This window comes from Brassica oleracea, chromosome C9, assembly GCF_000695525.1.
Source record: "Brassica oleracea var. oleracea cultivar TO1000 chromosome C9, BOL, whole genome shotgun sequence".
NCBI classification, from domain to species: Eukaryota; Viridiplantae; Streptophyta; class Magnoliopsida; order Brassicales; family Brassicaceae; genus Brassica; species Brassica oleracea.
Genome location: NC_027756.1, coordinates 6321631 through 6342136, shown reverse-complemented (window position 1 = coordinate 6342136; position 20506 = coordinate 6321631). Strand labels below are relative to the sequence as shown.

The following is a 20506-nucleotide window of genomic DNA, read 5'->3' as shown; positions in this document are numbered from 1 at the left end:
TAACGTATAAAAAGAAACAAAATTCAAAGAATCGAAATACTTACCTTAATCGATAGGGAAATATTTATGATATATTTTTGGCGTGACCATCACGGATCTTATAATACCAATTTCATGAAAACGCATCACGCAATAACAAAATTAGGTAAGTGGTATATACGGTATATTATCAAAATCATCGGAAGAAAACCAAGGATTTGGCCAGTTTAGATTTTAAAAACGTATCAATCAGATCTTAAATTTTGGAGTCAAGTGTGTAATCAATTCATAATTGATTTTCTTCCGATGATTTTGAAAATCAAGTCAATATTTTTCCCTTGGCCTACAAACAGTTTAATGCTTAGATTGACAAGGTTTACTTCCTCAGATTTTCTTATTTTATACGTTCCAAATTTAAGCTACTTCTATATGGTTTGAATTAATTCCTTATTTATGGTATAAATATTTCTAATTTATAAGCTATAGGGAATGTGAATATTTGGTCATATACTACAAACATATTAATTCCATCGGCTAACTTTATTTCATCAGATTTCCTTATTTTACAAATTAAATTTATTTGGGATTACCTAAGAATATGGATACTGAATATTCTCTTTCGCCATAATGCAAATCTTGTTGTACTATACTATTTATCAAGTTTATAATCAATTCATAATCTTCACTAAATGAATTTTTAAAACCATCAAATAATTTACCTCAATTATAGTCGTTGAGAAACATGTTTCCATATACGATTCAAGATCCAAATTTTGCCTAATTTGAAAACTGCGTTTTTTAAAACACCATGTGAAAAGACCAGTTTTAAAGTAAATTGTACGGCAAGTATGGAAATATTAATTAGTAAATATTTGCTACTATAATTTTGGCTATTTGTTTTCATCATTAAAACTCTATATAAATACGCAGTGTCTGCAACACAACTCCTCACCACATCACTATTTCTGAATCATCATTAACAAAACCAGTACACCAATGGTGGACTTTAAAAAATTGTAAACGAAGAGTTTTGAAGATACTTTTCACAGCAGTCGTAGTTTTCTTAGTTTATTTATTTATTTTGTTTCCTTATTATATAGGATATGCTTTCACATTTTATTTTATTTTATCGCCTATGTTTCGTTTTATCTTTATTTCATAATTAATTTTATATAAGTTTTTGTTTACTCTTATAGATTCATTTTCACGAACTATACTTCAATCACACAAGTTACTTTTACAAATTCATTTTCACGAACTATACTTCAATCACACAAAACAAATAACACAAGTTTTAAAAAACTTTGAAGCTTACTTTATTTAGATATCCACATTTTCGTTGAATCCCTTAACATAAATAACATGTAATATTTGTGTCTATGACTTTTACATTTCTAATATCTATATATTCAAACTTATAATTTCTTTAAGTTTCTTCACCCTGCGCAGGGCGCTGATGATCACAGGGAATATATTATCTATATGTATTCAACTTTTTGGTAATTGTTATTTATTTTGTCGGTGGATTTAAATTGTTTTGTTTCTACAGTTTATGAACTTAACACAGGGAATCACACGGTGTTTAGTTCTACTTCTATCTGAGACTGATGATGTTTTCCAAATTGTCATAGAGAATATCTTGTAATTAAGAAAGATACATGCATATATATCAAACATAATGTATAAAGATATGATTTGATAAAAAAAAAAAATGATAAACAACTACTGTCCTCACCCTGCAGATTCTAATAAAATATTTATTTTCATACATTCTAATTAAATAAATGTTGTGAAAGCTAGAAGCTATTAGTTGAATGGTTAATTGAGAAATTATTAGTTTTCTACGTTATAAAATTTAATATTTAAATCCAACAAAATAACTTATTAAAATTTATGCATAATAAAAAACTTACTGATTTTTTAAAAATTGTATAAGTAAATCTATTAGACCTACTTTATATAAAATAATTAATTTTAATTATAAAATTATAATTGAATAATAAACTAATGCTTTTTCTTTTCTATAATTTGTAAGTTTGGTGTTCAATGGATTTTTGCAAGAAGAACAAGATTGGTCAATCTAATATGTTATTTTGTGTTCAAAAAAAAAAAAAAATCTAATATGTTATTTTGTTTAGTAAGTATATTGAATAAAAACGTTAAAACAAAATGTTAGTTTTCATAATACACAGAGACTGTGTAAAATCGAAAGACAAAAAAAAAACACATCGATCGTGTAAACCTCTGACATAAATCATGAAGCAGTGTCCACATACTCCAGAAACTCAGCATCACACAATAGTTTTACAATAACTTGACAAGGGAAACAAGCTTGAAATTCAAGACCTCCTTCTCCCACCCCTTGGATAACCACTAGTTTCCCATTGCTAAGTGGCGGTCCAGAACGTAAACCGATCGGTTTACCCCACCCAAAATCGTTTCCATACACATTAAACCGGGGGCAGCTACTAACAAGCAGAGTGGCACTAACAGAAACCGGAATCTCAACATTCTTGACCCAATTCTCTCCAAATGCTTTTACATTATCATCGGTTTGCGACCTAACCACTCTGTTTATCTTCTGAGCCAACCAGCCTAAACCATGGTCCAGCATCTCCCCAACTTTAACGGTTACTATTCCGGTATGAACCAAGTTCCCGAAACAGTCTTCTTTTAGCTTTGGGTTTAGCCTCTGTCTCATGTCTATTGGTACTCTACAATGTGTTTCTTCTTCTCGGCTCATGCCACCGTGTTTGACCTTTGAACGCCATATATGTCCTAAAACCGCCTGAAACGAAGAGATCTCTCCATCTTCGTTGGACACAGCTTCATCGTTAGCTTTAGCTTTCAGTTTTAGCACATTCACCTTTGTAAGACGAAATACAATCTCTTGTAACATATTTGATGTTGTTGAAGCACCGTTACTAGGCTGTTCTGTTTCAGGATCTGAGATTCGGATTGGATATTCGATACGATCAAGAAACCAACCTTTGAGGTAAAGATCCATGGGGACAGATCCAGAACCCTTGGAGCAAATCTCTGACCATGCATTGATGAATTTCCAGATCGATTTGCCATCAGCAACGGTATGATTATAGCCACAGCTGATGAAAATCCCATCTTTTAATTCTGTTACTTGGACCATAAGTAAAGGGTTTGACACACCTTGATAGTTCTTGATTCCAGTCGCAGGGAAGAAGAAAGAACCGAGCAATCCATCGACAAAACCGGACTTAACCAGATCACTGACCGGTATTGTTTTAGCTGCAGCGTGAACAAACTTCACACCACCCGAACCGGAACCATCATCGCAGCTGCTGATGAAATAGGAGACAGTGTTATCCTCTTCGTTGACTTCTTTGACAAGACGACCAGCCAAAGGGTAAAAGTGATGGAGAGCAATAGAGAGTGAAGTTTTTAGCTTTGAGATGATTGTATCAATATCTAAATCGTCAGGTTTGTGAAAGAAGAGACCTCTTTGAGGATAACAAAAACTAAGACGCAAGAGATCCCATGGAGTCAGATTGATCTTCTTCACACGATCTGATATTGATTGGTTAGCAATGTTTCTGGGACGCACAATGCTCGTTGACTTCAGCACCAAATCTTCCATCTCTTACTCTTCTTCTTCTTCTTCTTCTTTTTGTTAGATGTAGTTTTTGAGGGATCCTTTTCTGAATCTATGCACATGTTTGTACACATGGTCGCAAATAAAATTATTAAACCAAGGATGTTGAGAGTACATGCACAGACAAGTTGCGTTTACTTTAATTATCTAATTATCTGCTCTATTAATTTAGGTCATATTTTTTATCGATTTACAAATAGTCTAGGTTAACCATTAATGTTTGTACACATGGTGGCAAATAAAATTATTAAACCAAGGATGTTGAGAGTACATGCACAGACAAGTTGCGTTTACTTTAATTATCTAACTAGATTTTGACCCGCGGGTTTATTATTATTATTTTTTCAATTGACAAATATTTAGTAAATGTCATATTTTCCTATATTTGTGTTTTATTCTATAAAAGATTTAAAAATTCATCTTTATTTATCGATTTCATTTTAAATGACTATTTATGTTAAAAAAATAAACTTTATTTTTTAATGAATTAAGTTGGTATAACTCTGATAAATTAATTTTATTATGGGGTTAATATTTTAATTAAAAAATTATATACTTTTAATAAAGATTTATGATTTTCAATAAAAAAATTCAATTATTTTTATGAATGCTTAAATTATATTAAGAAAAGAAAAAAATAATAATTAAGAATAGTTGAAAAAAAATTATTTGAACTTGGACTCAATGGTCCAAAGGAAAAAAAAAGGTGAGAATTGAATCTGATTTTTTAATAGGCCCAAATGGCCCAAGAGAGATTTGATTTGGGATGGATCCAAAAATAATGATCCAATATAGATTTGTTATTAATATTACTTAATTGCCTTTAATGAAACATGCAATGTTAGTGAAGGAAACATGCCCCTAAGATAATTATGACAATAGGATCCTGCTTTAATAGTATAGATTATCTGCTCTATTAATTTAGGTCATATTTTTTTATCAATTTACAAATAGTCTAGGTTAACCATTAATGTTTGTACACATGGTGGCAAATAAAATTATTAAACCAAGGATGTTGAGAGTACATGCACAGACGAGTTGCGTTTACTTTAATAATCTAATTATCTGATCTATTAATTTAGGATCATATTTTTTATCTACTGACAAATAGTCTAAGTTAGACCATTACATTTAATTAGCTTTCCTATTATTTCTGTTTATATCTAACTTAATTATTATTAAATATATATCCTAACCTAGAATTAGGGAACTAAATAATTAATCCATTTTTTTAAATAATGAATTCAATTTATATTAACAATAATTTTAGATAAATAATATTAATTTAAAAAGAATTAAATAAGCCTACTAATTCATATATACAATTGTACTTTAATTCAAATGCGAAAAACAAATTCTTTAAAACCCTCACCAAATACATATAATATAATTCTTATAGATAAAATATTAAAATTAGATATATATATATATATATATTATAAAATAAATAGTAACAGTCATTAATATTTAATGATATGTTGGAACATATTATTTTTGATATTTTTATGAGTATAGTTTCACGGGTTATTTCAACACATATAAAATATTTATCAAATATAAAACTAATTGAACAAAACATAAAACATACTTAAATTATACTTGAGCGTTCATGTACCCATTGCGATATAGGTTGGGTATTGGAAATTTTGGTTCTAATTTACATCACATCCTAAGTCTCATTCTGGTAAATTTGTAAGTACAGATCGAATAAGATATAACACATCGGTTGTGCTTCTAATTTGTATCACATATAAAATCCATAAAGTAACCGTATATTGTTCCGATTCAGGTTATGTGAGTTTGGTTCGGATATATCCGAAGTTAAATTCAAAATTGAAAAGCAAAATATAAAAAATAAACTTATTTATATAGGATTGAATATTTAAGGTACTTATTGAGGATTTAATACTTATTTTTAGATATAATTTCAAAATAATTATGGAATTGAATATTTGAAGTACATATTATGTTTCAAATATTTATATTTGCGATTAATTTGGAATTTTGGATCGGTTTTTTGGATTTTTTAAAGGTTTTTTTGTTTTTCAGATTGTCTGTTCGGATTCACCTAATAGCACTTCGGGTGGATACGTGGTGTACCACCCTACAAGACCTATTATGGATTTTTTACATTTCAGATATGTATGGATTATTTTTTTGGTTTGAGTTCGGTACTAACTTTGGGTTACGAATTTTATGTCTACACCTACTTTAAATGAAGAAAAATACGATTATATAAAAAATTTACAAAAAAATTAACAAAAAAATTATCTCCGCTAAAACGCGGGTCAATATCTAGTTTTTATTTAATTTCGACATGTTTTTACATGATTATAGAACTTATATTAGTTTAACTGTCTCAGCACATTATGTAATACACATACGACTATACGAGTCCCCAGTTATACTAATATCACAATCAAGATTAACACTTTTATGTGTATTAACACACATGGTTATTACAAAATGGCTCTACATGCAACAATGCACACATTCGAATGCTCGATCGATCATTACCTTCGGTATTCTCTCATCAATAAGATTATTATCACGGAATATACTTCATTTGAATATTTTGATTAAAAAAAGATAAAATAAATATCTAATTTTTAAGATATTCATCAGATATTTAAGATACATGTATCATTTCACAAAATATTACTTAAATATGTTATTGATTTATAGTAAAAGTAGGGTGGGCGTTCGGGTACCCGAATGGGTACCCATTCGGGTTCGGTTTGGATCTAATTGGGTTTCGGAGTTTCGGGTTTAAAGATTTCAGTCTCATTCGGATATTTCTAAATGTCGGTTCGGATTCGGATAACCCATTTAAATTATTTTTAAAATTTTAATATTCATTATATGCTTAAAATTTCTCAAAATCTATAAATCAAAATAATATATTACATATAAATTTGTATAATATACGGCCAAATACCTAAAAATAACATATAAATTGGTCTGATTTAAATATTTGGATAAAAAATCAATAGATATTTCAACCATTTTGGTGTTTTGAATATATTTTAGCTATTTTAGACATTTACTTTTGACTATTTATGTATATTTTCAAGTATTTTAGACAACTTTAAAATATCTTATATATTTTGGATGTTTTAATCTATATTAAATCTAAAAATAAGTAATATATTTAGGTATATAAATATATTTTGGTTACATTCGGGTATCCGAGATACTTCGGTTCGGGTCGGGTTCGGGTTTGGTTCTTTAGATACCAAAATTTTGAACCCGTTTGTATATGTAATCAATTTCGGTTCAAATTTGGTACTATTTTTTTGGATCGGGTTGGGTTCGGTTCTTCGGATCCGGGTTTTTTTCCCAGCCCTAAGTAGAAGAATAATATTATTTTAGTTGAGAAATTCAAACTAAGATTCTTATGAAGGAGGGTGTTGTAACACCATTGGATTAGATGGTACATGATGAAATAATTTTCTCCATAATAATATATTCAGAAGGGCCGAGCTAGATTTTTGAAGGTTATTGGGCCAATGGACCATTTTGTTATGAGCTCTTTTGGCCCAAGTATTGTTTTGTTCGACGGCGACGAATAGTTAGTGTTATCACGCCGCCGCAGCTATCCGACTGAGAAGAAGAAACGAAAACAAAAATGGTAAAAGCTAAGCAGCAAAAATCATCTAAGCCTAAGAAACAACCGCGTCAGGTGCGTCTCTCCTCCGAGCTCTTCTTCTGCTACTGTTTTGGATCCGGAGGTATGTAATTGGTGATTGGATTGATTAGGTGGAGAATAAGAAGAAGAAGGAAGGAAATGATTGTGATCTCTCTCAGTTCCGTGCTCAGCTTGACTCCTTAGGGCTTAAGATCATCCAAGTCACTGCAGACGGTAATTGCTTCTTCAGGTCCGTCTCTGCTATTCATCGTCTCTTCGATTATGTTTGAAGACGAAATTAGATTGAATTCGTCTTCGCAGGTCACTCGCCGATCAATTAGAAGGCAACGAGGATGAACACAGCAAGTACCGTAGCATGGTTGTACAGTACATAGTGGTAAGGTGTCCCACCATTAGATTCTTAGGCGATCCTGTAAATGTATTATATGGCTAATGGAATTTTTTACAGAAGAATCGTGAAATGTTTGAGCCTTTTATCGAAGACGATGTTCCTTTTGAGGATTACTGTAAAACCATGGACGATGATGGGACTTGGGCTGGGAATATGGAGTTACAAGCAGCTTCTCTTGTCACACGTAGTAACATATGTATCCACAGGGTAATAATAATAATGATTGTTATTCTCTCTATTTGCTATGTGAGATGAGAATCATACTCAGACGATGATTAACCCTAGTTTCGGCTAAGAGACGGTTCTTAGTTTTTCTTAGATTTTAACTAAGAAAATCTAAAAACCGTCACTTAAAAAATCTACGAAAAGCTAAAAACCGTCACTTAAATAAAGTATAAAAGCACCGTCTCTTAGCCGAAAAGTGTAAAATGAGTTAAGAACTCCGACTAAAAGACCGGGGTTAATCATGCCCTTATGGTTGAGGATTCTTCTATTTGTTTGCAGAGTATGTCACCCCGTTGGTATATACGCAACTTTGAAGATTCGAGAACCCGCATGATCCATCTGTAAGTTCTTGATTCTGTTTGATGGAGGATGGAGATGGTTAAATTTACTCCCTTGTTTAGGTCTTACCACGATGGGGAACACTATAATAGTGTGCGTTCCAAGGAAGATGCTTGTGGAGGACCAGCTAGGCCTGTTGTGATAGAGGTTTTACGCTAAGCTTTTATCTCGGTGTGTTTATGGGTTTAGATGCTTTGGTTGCACTGTTCTAATAGATTCCAGCTTTTGTGAAAGGCTGATGCTAAAGTATCAGCAGCATCTAAACAAGCGAAAGCCACGGAGTGCAAGTCGAAAACCAGAAGTGATAAGTGTGATGTGGATGCTGGGGCTGTTAAAGTAGTCATGTCGGGTAGTTGTTGTGACAATGCTGAGAAAGCTGAACAGGTGATAAGCCGATTGCTTGGTTAATTTGTGAAAAGGATATGATTATTAGTGCTCTCTTATCTGGAACCGCACTGCCTTTTAGGTTCTAGTACAAGTAAATGGTGATGTGGATGCTGCGATAGAGTTTTTGATAGCAGAGAGAGGAATGGAGTCTTTGACTGAAAATGCAGCAGATATCACAAATCGGAAGGAAGCGAGTGACAGTACAATGGAAAGCAATGAGGCTACCAATGAGGAGGAGTCATCTAGCTGCAGTAACATAGAGACAGTCCTTGCCAAGTTTAGCTTACAGAACGATGAGAAGGTTCGTTTGCTTGCTTAAACCATGAGAATTGCTGAATTCTGATTTGAAATTTTTGATATATGTAAGTAAACTTTGCGTAAAACTGTAAAAGATCCCAAGGAATAAAGCATGTCCATGTGGTTCTAAGAAGAAATACAAGTCCTGCTGCGGAACAGCAACTGGGAGATCCTCTGTTAAACTGTTAGTGTTAAGTTTCTTGGATTCAGTTCTATAAAAACACTCGCAAGACATAACTAAAGATATGTATTTCTTCATAACTGAATATAACAGGAGCCAAACAATGGAGTCAAAGAAGGGGAGAAAGAATCTACGGAGAGGAACATCGAATGAAATTGAAACAAATGCACCAGATTTGGGTGCTCTTTGTATATAATGAAGTCTCACTCTCACACACATACACAAGTATAAAGGTGATTAACTTTTTTCACTAAAGAAAGAAGAGTAATTTTGGTTTTTCACCTAGTAATTCCCGTATGATTATTCTCTTCTTCAGGGGCAAAGAAGATGATCTTCTAAGGATGGATTGAATATTTGACATAACAGCTTTGCTCAGAGGTATGGGATTATTTATGAATTTTTGATTCTAAGGATGATTTTACTCTCGGGTTTAGCTTTTGTTGTATGATTAATTTACCGAAAGAATAAAAACTCTTGCAGAACATATATGCATACATAGAAGATAGCTATTGAAATAACCCAATTTCTAAAAAGTTTATTTATCTACTTTTTTGTGAACTGAAAGCTGTACTCTTCCTGATTTTGGTCGCTTTCTAATTTCCATCATGTTTTATAATAACAAGTAATATATAACAAACATAAATAATAGACGTACTAATATAAACCATGCGAGAAATGTCAATGTATTTTTTCCCCAAGAAGCGTTGGCATAACTAAGACTCCTAGCACGATCTGAATAGGAAGTATGAAAAGAAAATGAAAAATACAATACATATACGAGAATACATACTAATACGACATACTTTTCATTGGCCCCTGAATATATATGAATATGACGTATGGTTAAGGAAATTTTCAAAACTCCGATATATACAAGATAAAGCAAATTTGTTTAAAACATACTATATCTCAAAAATAAAGCAGCAATGATAATTATTTATAATAATATAACTTGAAAAAGACAGCATAAAAAATCTAAATGGTGCCCACAGGACAAAGAGAAATGCCGCAGAAGACAAAAGACAAAACACACCCAAGTCCCCGTCGACCCAAAATCTTATCCATATATGCATCGCGTATGTATATAAATGACTATTAATTAACAGAAACAAAAAATCCGGACGTAATTAATAGAGATAGAGCATGTCAAGTTGCTTTTATATGATAAGCATGTAGGTCACACTTTGTCCCGTTTTTATTATTCAACTTGACATCCCATCCTTTCGATTTAATCCTTCTAACAATCCCCTACACTTCACTATAACAAAAGAGTTGGCATCTAAGAAAGCACCGTTATACACAGTGCATTGAGCTAGTGTTTTAGCGTTCGATTCTATTGTATTTTTAGTTCAATTTCCGTTGAAAAGATAGGTTACGCCATATCTTGGTATCACCCCAGTCTATGAAGGTTAGTTGGATCTAAGGTCCGGATTACCTCCGGATTATTCAGGAAAAAAACACCACTATACTTTTATGAATCACTTGTATACAAAAATATTAACAAATACATTAGGAAAAGGTCTTCTTGTTTTCAACTTGTGTTATTTTGAGAATCTCCGATGTTGTGCGAGTCTATAATTTTTTCTAAAATAGAGATCTCTATTATAGATTACAGAAGTAAAAATGCTTTAATGTACGTCTCTATAATAGAGTTCCTCTATTTTAGAGAAAAATATAGAGAAAAAATATTTTTTTGCCTTTATATTTAGAATTGAAAATAGCATATCTCTATATTTTTCTCTATGAATAGAAAAATTCTATTGTAGATACATACATTAGGACATTTTCACCTCTATAATAGAGTTTTTCTATTTTAAAAGAAAATATAGAGATAAAAATAGAGATGAGTCGAAGATGATCTTGCGAGAAGAGAATTGCTATAGTATAATTTAACAATAAGGCGACTTTCATTAATTATTAATGAGTGATAATATACATTTTGCATTATTAAAGCAATAGCCTAAAATTCCATAAACCGCACCGTCGTAATAAAAGACAAAAAATATGCAGAAACTAATAACTGAAAAAACTAAAATTTGTAGATAATGCAAAAAAAAAAAACATAACCGGTGCTACCGATTTCCGCAGAGGTAGGCCGAGGCGTGCGTTAGCAGCAGCCACCGCTCCAAAATATATTTTAAATTTTTTATTTGCTTTCCCAGTCGTCATCGGAGTTTTCCGGGTCGGGTACCTTATTCAAGTCAACCCGTTCCAATAACCAGCCGCCACTCTTCAAACTCTTATCATCTTCTTCTGACTCACCGTTTCGATAACTCCGATGAAAATTCTTATCACTATCATCACTCTCTCCGTTCTGACCAAACACACGGTGGCGGCTATTTAGCACCGCCGTGCCCAAAGCGTCTACCTGAGCACCGACCTCCGTCGCTTTTTTCCTAATCGTATCACCCGACATGTCCTCCTCGGAGAATTTCTCTCCGGTAAGAAACTCAGGGAAGTTGAGCCTCGCCGTTGGTCCTCTGAGGTAGAAAACCGCCGTGTCGTAAGCTCGCGCCGCCGCCTCGGGAGTGGAGTAAGAGCCAAGCCATAGCCTTGTCCGCTTGTTAGGCTCTCGAATCTCCGCAACCCATTTTCCCCACTTCCTCATCCTTATGCCCTTGTAAGGTCTCTCTCTCTTCCTCGTCGTCATGGCGACTGCCACGTCAGCTACTCCGCCGCCGTCCATGGAGGATCTTAATTCGTAAACCCTCCAAAGAGAGAGACTTTTGAGGTGGGTTTTGAGAATTTGACCGATTTGCTGAAGATGATAGAGAATAAATATGTCGGAGAGAGATAGAGAGAGAGAGGGGAGGTTGCAGGTGTTATTATGGTGATATGGCGGTGAGAAAATTCCAAATTCACCGACAAAAGAAAAAAAAGTAAAGAGAGAAGATAGTTGTGTTTAGTTGGATTTAGCAGATAAACTTGTCTTCGTGGTCGTGGATTCGTTTTGTAGTTATAATATCAGCTCAAAAATATAAAATAAATAAATAAATGAATATGGGGCGATGATGAAAGCTGTATCTTCTGTGTTAATTGTTTTTTTATGGAGCAGAAACTTTATAAGAGGATAGGCGGGAGAATAGGTGGTGGAGATGACATGCGCATATCAATATAATTATTATTCGTCTCTTCTCTAATAAATATTTGATCAATTTTCTCTGATAGTTATTTTTATTTTGAAAATTTTAATATTTATTTTGCCACAAAAATAGTTCTCACTATAGAAAATGACTAAAATAGTTTATTTTTATTTTGAAAATTTTAATATTTACTTTTAAAAAATTTGAAATTCTATTTTCAAAATCTCACCTCTTAACTCTAAATTCTAAGTGTAGATTAGTTAATTATAGAATAAAAATACATTTAAAAAAATATATATTTTTATCTTGTAATAAAATTTATTTTGGTTATTTTTTTTATAAAAACTAAAAAAAATTGTCCTGAAAAATTTCTCTAAATATTTTACCATCCATCCCCACGCTGAAACTCTTCTACTATGATATTTTTGTCTACGAAATACGAATGCACCCTGGTACGAATAACTAGGCATGGGCATTCGGGGTCCCAATCGGGTTTCGATTTTATCCAATCGGGTTTCGGTTTTTCGGGTTTATCAAAATCAGCCCCATTCGGATTATATAAAAGTTCGGTTCGGGGCCGGTTCGGGTTCTATCGGGTTCGGGTCGGGGTTAGTAAATCTTCAAAGAACCGGTACAACCCAATATACTTTCGGGTTCGGGTTCCAATCGGTTTTTCGGTTTAAAAGTACCTGATTTTTACCTATTTTATAACCAAAACATGAATAAAATCGGTTCTTCAGTTTTAAAATACCTGATTTGTACCTATTTTGTAACCAAAACTTAAGTAAGATCGATTCAAAAAGTAAGCAACATCAACCGTGATCATTCAAAGTCAAACGAAAAATAAACATATTTACTGATAAAAAGAAAACCAAATAAATAAAAACATAAAATGAAAACCAAGTTTTCATGAAATGAGAAACATTGTTTAACGAAAACAAAATCTAAATCTAAATACTTCAAGATTCAACGGCCATCTTCAACCATCAACCTTCATGTAATAGATAAGTATTTTAGATTTTCAATATTTCTTAGTGTATTTTGGATACATATTAGGAATTGACATCATGTTTGGTACGAGATCTTTTCGAGATTTTGAATGTTTCGGGTTCTATCGGATATCCATTTAGATTCGGGTTCGGTTCGGATAATATCCATAACCCGAAATACCACAAAACAAGATCCATTCGGTATTTACGTCGGGTTCGGATCGGTTCGGATTCATTTTTATCGGATCGGATTCGGTTCGGGTTTTCGGGTTCGGTTTATTTGCCCAGCCCTACGAATAACTAACATAATATTTCTGTCTGTATCCTAAATATTTTTATTAGATTCTGATAAATTTATACGAAAGATACCTTGACATCCTGTCCGGATAGACATCAGAAGCTATGTAGACATAATCATGACCAATACGGCTTACCTTTCCGATTATCAACTAAAATCTTATATCAGGTGTATACAATGTTGCATATAAAACATGAGAATACAGATGTTGTAATAAGAAAATAGCATATGGTGAAAAATATTCTACAAACGGCGAGGCATATGTATGAATGTATCCCATTTTCTATACGGTATACGGTGTGGTATAAGATAGTGGAGGAAGAAAGGTAGGTCGGTGGTCGGTGACTCTATACCTTTAGATTTTTTTTTTTTTTTTTGAAACTCAAAATGATATATAATGGGAACTCTCCGCCTCCTCTGCATTAATACTCTGCTTTAACACTTGAACTATTGAAGAATATATCTCTATACCTTTAGATATTATTGACTTTATCTGTAATCAAATTACGTCACGTATTTTGTGTATTGTCCATTTTGTCCCTTTTATTCCTCCGTAATTTTCAGTTTTGTTCTTTTTTTTCTCTCGTATTTTTTTACTCCCAGGGTTAGTCTCGGGATTATTTTAGTTTCCTTGTATTTGGAACCCACGTATACATAATAATGCTAATTATATAATTTAAGAAGCACAGTTACAAATAATATTTTTGTTTGAAAAGAATTACAACAACAAATCAATAATATGATCAATAACATAATAACATAACATACATACATTAATTAATTGGTAAATTTTGAATTATCATACGCAGCAGGTGGGAGACTGATTATAATAGCAATATGTCGGTCCCGAAAGAACCGATCTTCTAATAATTGTTTGATGTTATTTTCAGGAGCGTCGAGTTGTATTTTCTTCATTTTAAATTTTATTTAGATAATGATCTTTATTCTTATGGATTATCCACAGCGTATACGTGATTTAACTTTTTTTTTTGTCAAGTATACGTGATTTAACTATAATCTTCAAAAATAAGTAAATAAAAAACTATAATCTTCAACTAATAAGTTCAACCATATTATATGATTTTTTTAATATACAATATGATGTTGTTGCTCTCTTGGCTTGTTTTCTTCACGATTTCAATAATATTCTTGCAGGTCATAATTTTCCAAATAGACATTTTAGAAATGAAAACTTTTTCCTTCAGTTTTCCGTTCGATGGTCCTTAATCCTTAATATAATATATATAAGCATCAGTGTACATATTATAATTATTCCGATAGTATAAAATGATTGTTTTGTATTACATGGACAACAGGACAAGTAGCAATTACAATGCATTAAAAAACAATTACAATACATTAAGGATATTTTATTTAATTACAATACATTAAGGATTTTTTATTTAATAATTTACGTTCCTTTCATAATAATTTGATGCTTATTTGGGAATCCTTACACGCAAAATATTTTTCTGAATAGCCTAATAATAGTGGAACTGTTATAGAAAAATATGTAGGACACCAAGTCTAGTGATATTTGGATTGTTCCCACGACTTTGGTTTATAACTAAAATATCAAGATCTACAAAAAACAAATAATTTCACAAGGGAAGTAGTATTCGTATGAAAAATACGATTTAACAATGAAACTTTAAGCTGTGACCCAGCTGGCACGTGAACATGGCGCCAATTACCACTGAAAAGCTGAGAAATCAATTCATTTCCTAGAAAATGGACCACTTTGTTACATGTTCTTTTTAAAATATCATGTTGTTTTTTCCCCCACAAATTAACATTTATTAGAATTGATAAATGTAACATTACAAAGCACATCGGTGTTAACCAATATGGAATGAAACAAGATAAAGAAGTAAAAGGCTGAGCCGTTGTGGCTCGCTTTGCTAGTTCATGCGCAACAGCATTCTCTTCTCGATGAACATGACGATAGTGAAAACTTTCAACCTGACCACACCATCGTTTGATGTCACTACATATAGTAGTAATGCTGAAATCACCATCCAGCGTAAGTAGACTTCTAATCTACACATCACAGTCGCATTCAAAAATGATCTTGTGACTCAAAAAAAATAGTACATTGTACTGCTGCCAAGTGCCAACAAGCCCAAGTACTACATATAGTAGTAATGCTGAAATCACCTTCCGCTTCAAGTGCTGATTTCGAGTAGCCTAAGCAACACATTGCCCAATATTTAACGACGCCTTTAGAGTCGCTGAATAGTGAGTGAATACTTGCAAAATTGGGCCTTTCTCATTTTGGAAATGGACCATAAATATCTTGACAGGTGGGGGGACCTAAACCCACAGTCATCATCCACGAAAAAAAGAAGAAAAAAAAACAAATTTCTTTGAGTTTCGTCCTCTAAATTTCAAAGCTATTACGATTCCGACCCCACATCCTAAGATAATTACATTTTACGCCCTTGTATTATTATTCCTTCTAAATTCAGCTCCTCCACTGAGAAAACTAAAGTAGTCGGAGGGAAGCCTACAAGTTAGACACTTCTTCAGCCATAACACTCTCTTTAATTCCCTGAATCATCTTGATCACTTGCCTCATCGTTGGTCTTTGCTCCGGCGATGTCACACGGCAAAGACAAGCTGTTTCAGTCATCATACCAAGCCTACTATCCTCAGCACCTTCCTTTTCTTCTCTCATTGCTCTAACCCAACTAAGCATATCATGAGGCGCCATAAACGGATGCCTAGATGCGCTTTTACCAGTCAAAAGCTCAAAGATCAAGACACCAAAGGAGTAGACATCGCATTTGGAAGTGGGTCTACGAGATGATTTTCTGATCTCAGGGGCTTTGTAACAGGAAGTGTCAGCATCATCAGGTGAAACTAAAGAAGAAGAAGAAGAGGAGCCTATCAAGACGCTGAGGCAGTAATCTGTTAAACAAGCTTCGAAGTCATGTCCGAGGAGGATGTTCGTTGATTTAAGGTTTCCATGGACTAGTGCTGATGATGTTTGGTGAATGTAGTACAAGCCTTGAGCTACATCCTCTGCAATCTTCAGACATGATGTCCAATGTAGTGGCCTTGCTCTTGAGGATCTTGAACCTGAAAAATACTGAGATTAGTTAGTCTCCTTTGGTGCTATACATGGGTCCAATTATATTGGACCAAGAGGCATATAAAACATAAATGGGTTAGCAACAGGAAGAACTCATTATGAAGCACTAACGCAAGGTAATGGTTATGGCAAAAGACGAGATTTTTCACGTGCAAACACAGCACAGAGTTCCACCAGGTTTCTGTCTTATTCCACTAGTGGCAAGTAATTCAATGAAAATTCCAGGAAAAAAAGAGGAGCAAAATAACAAAAACTTTTTTATGTAAATTATTACAAAAGTAAAACCCCGCGATTGTCGCTGTGTGGTCGGCATAAGAGTGGGTCATTCTATAGTATAGTCTACCACTACCTCAAAACAAATGTCACCTCATGACTAAGACCAACGCAAATTAACCACATTTTTTTTAACTAAACGGTGATTAATTAAATTAAACCAAACCTCAAATTTTGAAGAAGATTAAAAATTTACCGTGAATGAGATTGAAGAGGCTACCATTAGGTTGGTAATCGTAGACGATGAGCCTCTCTCCGTTTGATTGAAAGTAAGCTCTAATCGGAACGAGATTCGTGTGTCTTAATCCACCAACAACCTCCATGTGACGCTTCTTCGCTTGTCACTGCCGTTTTGGCCGCGTCTAGTCTCTTAACCGTCACGATGAGCTGATTATCAAAACCCGCCTTGTACGTAATCCCTACCGATCCTCTTCCCAGAAGCTCCGCGTAAGCTCTCATTAGCTGCTCTAGAGTATAACTCGATTCTCCTCCGCAGAAAATCAGATTACCACTGTTTGGGATTCGAAGCTTATCTTCTTCCTTTTCATTTGAATTCGAATTCGAAATAGGAACTGCTCTTGTTCTTAGAGATTGATTCTGTTGCTGTTGTTGCCAGGAAGAAGACGCTTCTCCTTTCTGACTTGGTTCGTAAACCTCACCATCGTTTGTTTTCTTCATCACTAGAGAGAAGACGACGAGGCAGACACCAAGGACGATAAGCGACGCTAGACCAACGGTGAAGCCCAGAACTAGCCCATTCTCTTTACTTTTCTTCCTCGAAACCACCGGCGAGATAACCACATCTCCACCGTTCTTGTTATTTGACTCGGAGAACGGCGAGCGTGAAGGACAAGCTCTGTTGATGATCTCTCCGCAGAGTCCACCGTTAGACCTAAACGCAGACGCGTCGAATCGCGTTAGAGTATCAGGGATTACTCCGGTTAGATTGTTAACGGAAACGTTGAACGACGTTAGAAACGGCTGGTTAAGCGACGGGAGTGTGCCGTTAAAGCGGTTAAACTCGAGATTCAAGGAAGTTAATCGGTTAAGAGCGGTTATCTCATACGGAATCTGACCGGTTAAGTTGTTATAGGAAAGAGAGAGAATCATTAACCGGTGAAGGGAGAGAATCGAAGGAGGGAAAGCTCCGGTGAACTCGTTCCGGCTAAGGAAGAGAGATTTTAAGTTAACGAGGGGGGAGAGATCAGGAACGGGGCCAAAGAGGGAGTTGTTATCGAGGCTCAGAACTCTGAGCTGGTCGACACGGGTAAGAGTGGCGGAGGAGAAGTATCCACGGAGGCCGACGCCGGAGAGAACGAGGCGAACGATACGGCCTTGTGCGCATTTGACTCCGCGCCATTGGCAGTAGTCGTAACGCTCTGTGAGGGAGTACAAGAGCTTGTTGTCGAGATCGGCGGTGGATTTGAAAGAGAGTAACGCAACTGCGTCGGAAGGAAGTAGGGAGTTGAAGTAGTTCGGCTCCGGTGATGAAAATGCGGGGGAGACATGGAGGAGAAAGAGGAAGAGGAGAAGAAATCTCAGTGACATTTTGGTGTGTGTGTTTTATTTTTTTGCATTGTGACTAAAATTCAATTCACATACTACAGTTGGTTTTGGATCCTTTCTACACAGTAGTTGCACAAACAAATAAAATAGAATCATTCTTTTAACAAAGCAACAAACAAAGAAAATGAATATTTAAAAAATGGAAAGCAACTGTATGTACGCTTGGACTAGGAGTGATTTTGGGCCAGTGAAGTGGATCACGCGCTTGTGGTGAATTTTTAAGGTAATGTAACATTTTTGTTTTGTATCATAAGAATTGATTAATTTATACTTCTATAAGTTAAAAGTATTTTTTTTTGTTACAAGTCAACACCAACAATCTACAATATAGCTTAACGTGCAACTTTGCTCATTCCATGTATTGCGTAGGTGTAAAAACTTTGAAAGTCCTTATAAATGTTAGTGAGAAAATTTTGGGATTATCATTTAAAAACTAAACGTTACTGCGCCCATGGCCATTAGAGTCTTGAGCCATTACTGAGAGCGCGAGCGAGCCCGTGGGTGGGATGTGGAGTTTGCTGATTGATCTGTCCGTCAGGAAACGAGTAAACTCATAACGAAGCTGGTGTGTGGTCCTTTTGTTTTTTTCTTTTGTCTTTACAAAACAAGTAAATTAATGACGTAACTTCTAAAAATAAACCAGTGACAATTTGACATTATTGTTGTGAATGAAGAGGGGAACTTGTGTGTATTATTAGGTCGATCAACTGGTTTTTATATACATATGGTAATGACGGTCTAAGTAATGGATCGACATGAGATCGTACTTATCCTTAATTAGATAATGACTAGCAATACGTAAGATAAACACCAACTATAATGTAGATAAACACAAGAGTAGATAGGCGCCAGTATGATCTTGCGGATGGGCTTGGCCCGTCTTGCTACACGGGCTGATAAATGGGTCGATCACTAAATGGTTTATAACATTTTTTTTAATATACGCAAGTTCATTAATATCTACACAACAAAGAGATCTGATATACGGGATTAAAAAAAGTATGCAGGATTCATTTTTGTTTCAAGTCAACTCCTTTATTATTATAGATTACTGAAACCGTTTGATTACACAGCCTTTGTTCATCCCTCTGGCTATCACAACACGTTTCCACTGGTTCCAGCCGTTCGAATTTTTGAGTTTCTTTTTAATTTTTTCCAGCTTAGCCACTTCAGCCCTACAGGCGGCTACAGATGTGAAGCATGAGAAGTCATTAGTTACAGATCAAGCGCAACAAAATCTCATTTTAGAATCAACAAACTTTGGATGCATTAGCACCATTTCTTGTGTGTTTACCTGCAGTATATCGTCCAACTCTTTTCTCATTTATTTTCAGCTTATACAGCTTAGCCCTATACTCCTGAAGCATGAGAAGACATTACAGGTCAACCATGATAACTATATCAAACAAACTCAGATGCGTAACACCATTTTTTTACTTGCCTTTCTGAAAAACTTGACTTTAGCCAACGATTGTAACATGAGAAGGAAAAATCAGATGGAGAGACAGATCGCCAGGATATAGTTGTCCCACCGTGTGTAAAAACATAACCAGTCTGAGATCTAGCATAATGTGGATCAGAGAGATAACCTGCATCAGCAAAACCAACTAAATCTTCCTTAGACAAAACAAAATTAAAATGACTTAGTCTCAAGCAAGTGACTAAATCTCAATGTTTAAATCTACTCAGAATTTGGCAACGGCGCCAATTTTGGAGTTAGGATTTTTCAAGCTCCTAAGACAAATGTTGTAGTATAGTGATTGTCGAACCAGTCCTGAGAGATATGAAAGCACCGAGAATGCAAGTACTTACTTAATCTAAGTGAAACCAATGATTTAGATGAGTTTTAAGCTATGACTAAAACTAGAAAGCAATAACAGAATGATACTTTCTTGACTAAAGGAAAAGAGAACTCATGGGCATAGGGATTAGACCTTGGGTGATCAAGTATCGAACTAAGGATGGCAAATGATCAATCAAACTATCAACCTTAAGCCTAGACACAATTCTAAGCAAGCTCTATGTCTAGATGAATGCTCATTTGCTAACATATCTCAAACATCAAATGTCTTTGGTTGAATAATATGAAAGCAATCATTACTAACAAGTCTATTAGCTATCTTAGCA

At 34.3% G+C, this 20506-nt stretch overlaps 3 protein-coding genes and 1 pseudogene across 5 annotated transcripts; 1 reads left to right on the top strand and 3 right to left on the bottom strand.

Moving 5' to 3' along the window:
• Nucleotides 1-2233: 2233 nt before the first annotated feature.
• LOC106316629 (uncharacterized acetyltransferase At3g50280-like) lies at nucleotides 2234-3681 on the bottom strand. The gene has a single exon (XM_013754511.1). The coding sequence runs from the start codon at nucleotides 3590-3592 to the stop codon at nucleotides 2234-2236; it is 1359 nt and encodes a 452-aa protein (XP_013609965.1). The 5' UTR covers nucleotides 3593-3681.
• Nucleotides 3682-7147: 3466 nt separating this feature from the next.
• On the top strand, nucleotides 7148-9618 carry LOC106318117 (OTU domain-containing protein 3). 3 transcript variants are annotated; one of them, XM_013755971.1, is made up of 11 exons: nucleotides 7148-7289; nucleotides 7367-7485; nucleotides 7557-7632; nucleotides 7705-7854; nucleotides 8152-8213; nucleotides 8274-8358; nucleotides 8446-8595; nucleotides 8678-8899; nucleotides 8991-9079; nucleotides 9170-9309; nucleotides 9393-9618. In XM_013755971.1, exons 1-10 carry the CDS (start codon nucleotides 7236-7238, stop codon nucleotides 9270-9272), a joined length of 1110 nt encoding a protein of 369 aa, XP_013611425.1. In that variant the 5' UTR covers nucleotides 7148-7235; the 3' UTR covers nucleotides 9273-9309; nucleotides 9393-9618. The 3 variants fall into 3 exon arrangements, with proteins under 3 accessions (XP_013611425.1, XP_013611424.1, XP_013611423.1); XM_013755970.1 differs by having other exon boundaries at nucleotides 7708-7854; nucleotides 8991-9085; nucleotides 9393-9616; XM_013755969.1 differs by having other exon boundaries at nucleotides 8991-9085; nucleotides 9393-9615.
• A 1343-nt stretch (nucleotides 9619-10961) lies between these two features.
• On the bottom strand, nucleotides 10962-12089 carry LOC106318118 (ethylene-responsive transcription factor ERF010-like). The gene has a single exon (XM_013755972.1). The coding sequence runs from the start codon at nucleotides 11760-11762 to the stop codon at nucleotides 11223-11225; it is 540 nt and encodes a 179-aa protein (XP_013611426.1). The 5' UTR covers nucleotides 11763-12089; the 3' UTR covers nucleotides 10962-11222.
• Nucleotides 12090-15827: 3738 nt separating this feature from the next.
• On the bottom strand, nucleotides 15828-18467 carry LOC106318116 (annotated as a pseudogene).
• Between the last annotated feature and the right edge of the window lie 2039 nt (nucleotides 18468-20506).